The 2561-nt window shown below is 32.1% G+C and overlaps 1 protein-coding gene across 1 annotated transcript in view; it reads left to right on the top strand.

Annotated features, from left to right (window-relative positions):
- Positions 1-989: 989 nt before the first annotated feature.
- LOC111088072 overlaps positions 990-2561 on the top strand; it is a 15918-nt gene continuing 14346 nt past the window's right edge. The window contains exon 1 of the mRNA XM_022396953.1: positions 990-1298. Coding sequence (XP_022252661.1) covers positions 1199-1298 — 100 coding nt within the window. The 5' untranslated portion in view covers positions 990-1198. The remainder of the gene's footprint in view (positions 1299-2561) is intronic.

Below are 2561 nucleotides of genomic sequence, written 5' to 3'. Positions count from 1 at the left end.
TTTAATAAATGTTTTATTTTGATATATAATACATACCTAATACATTAATACATATTAGTTCATTATACATTAGTACATATTAGTACATTATACATTAGTACATATTAGTTCATTATACATTAGTACATATTAGTACATTATACATTAGTACATATTAGTTCATCATACATTAGTACATTATACATTAGTACATGTTAGTACATTATACATTAGTACATGTTAGTACATTATACATTAGTACATATTAGTACATTATACATTAGTAAATGTTAGTAGTGATAAAGGAACTGCGGGAGCTTTAAAAAGAGCAAATGGAAGGGATAGGGATCACGTCAAGTAGAGGTATTCCTATAGGACCGAAAACAAGACGAAATTTCTATTTAGAAATTCTCAACTTTTATTCGTCAATATTTTTTTAAAAAGCAACAAAAAACGTAATATATATATATATATATGTGTGTGTGTGTGTGTGTGTGTGTGAATGTGTGTGTATATATATTGACATTCAACAAGTTCATGCTCGTTGAAAGTTGTTACGTCGGCAAAAAGATATTCCTGCGCTATTATAATTGACATTGTTCTAATAATGGACGTCTATGAAATTTTACGATCTTATAAACTCGAAATGTTATCTTTAAAAAATATAAAATTTACTACTCGATGTGCGTATCAATTAGTTAAGGAACTGATCTACCAGCTTCACATATTCAAACACATAACAATTATATTTAATAGCTAAGACTGTGGAAGAAAACGTTTCTAAAGTGGCTGAGTTTTGTAACAGATGTGTTAAGTTTTATAAGAGATAAATGAAGCCAGTTAGTTAATCTGTAACCCTTATGAGCCGTACAATAGTACGCCTAACATTATCCACGGCAGTCCACACCTCCCATTACTGAGCATGCGGGTTTTGGGAAAAAATCGATAAGGACTGACATCCGAGCTACAGATCTGACCTTGTCTTGTCAGTCCAATTGCCGTAGCGTTAACACAAGAGCTGGAGGAAACCTAGAGGAACGATTATTGTGTAACAAGCAGCATTTCCTATACACCTGTGAACTCTTAGGAACACCTTCGTTGTTACTCCCTTGTTTGTCAAGACGTCTTGTCACAAATCGCTCCTTTCTGGATCACAAGCAAACGTCTTGAAGCTCACGATATTTAAGCCTCCGATAATCTGTTCAGTGTACTTGCCAAAATGGCGGATGATTCTCCACAATATAAACTATTAACGGCGATGATAATCGTAATCACGAGTCCATTGGTAATCACCCTCACGTCCAAGACTTCGACGGAAGGTAAGGGAAATAGTGCTTGTTTGAAATATTCATTGTGTCATATTATTTATTACAATATTTTCACCCCCCCCCCCCTTGAGAAAATTTACATTATCTCGTTTAATATAAAATATAGGTTCATTAAGAAAACTTCGTATTTTTTGGTTATTTGTAGAAAAACGTTCATATTGGCTCACAGCATTATTAGACAACATGAGTGAGGTAGAACTAAATTTAGAAGTGAGGGGTCGCCACGATATACCATACTCTCGCTCACTCTTAGACAGAAGAGATAATCATTAAACAGGTTGTTTAATATGTATATCATATTTATGAATCAATTAGAAAATTCAGAAAATTGTTGCTTGGGGTATATTATTAAAAAGCTTTCAGCTAATGACAAAATTTGATTTTGTAGAAAGCGTTCCGTATTAGAGACATCTCATCGATCCACATTTGAATGTATAAGTAAGCAATGTAGAAAATAATTGCATTTATATGAAGCTCTCTTGTGACCCCTCAGGATTATATCACTGATTAAGACTCTTTCGTGTGAAATATCACGAGACTGCTTTGTTTGATATTTTAAAACGAAAGCAAGCTGTCGACAAAAGAGCCGATTTGACTGAAAACACTGGTGAATTTAAATAATTGCTACTTTAATAATAAGTATTTGATGATAAATAGAATTACTATTTTCATAAGAACAAATTAATCCTGATGTTGTTTGTTTAGTTGCTTGCTGTTAAGCACAAAGTTACAGAATGCGCTATCTTTTAGCATTAGCAGTCTTCAGACTTACCATTGAGTCTCCGAAGGTGTTATTTTGTTAAATTTCTGTGAATGCTTTTATTAAACGACGAACGAAACAGGAAAATACATGATAGAAATAAGAAATAACAGTGGGGTATATATATTTTTTGCAGTAAACAAAATTTAATTTGTAATTCTTCTATTGTGTATATTGGGAATTCCTTTTTGTATTTTGTTTTTATGAATTTTTATACTTGTGTTTTCAGTGTTTCATGATTTCTACTAAGTTAGGCTACTTATTTAGGCTTACGTTTCTTATAAATAATGTTACGTCTCTGTTCGTTTGTTAATTTTCCGTAAAAATTCATTCCGAAGAAACTTTAGCGATACAAGTCCTTTCTTAAATAAAACTAGTTTATTCTTTCTCAATACAACTTTGAAATTCACTTAATTTTCACAGTCACGCTATAACTTAAACAAACGCTATAATTCACAACAACGATTCACGCGCTTGACTCAATTGTTGTCTCT

Source organism: Limulus polyphemus, unplaced genomic scaffold (genome assembly GCF_000517525.1).
Source record: "Limulus polyphemus unplaced genomic scaffold, Limulus_polyphemus-2.1.2 Scaffold3072, whole genome shotgun sequence".
Taxonomy (NCBI): domain Eukaryota; kingdom Metazoa; phylum Arthropoda; class Merostomata; order Xiphosura; family Limulidae; genus Limulus; species Limulus polyphemus.
The sequence above is the reverse complement of the archived record's forward strand: the minus strand, read 5'-3'. Positions and strand labels throughout refer to the sequence as shown.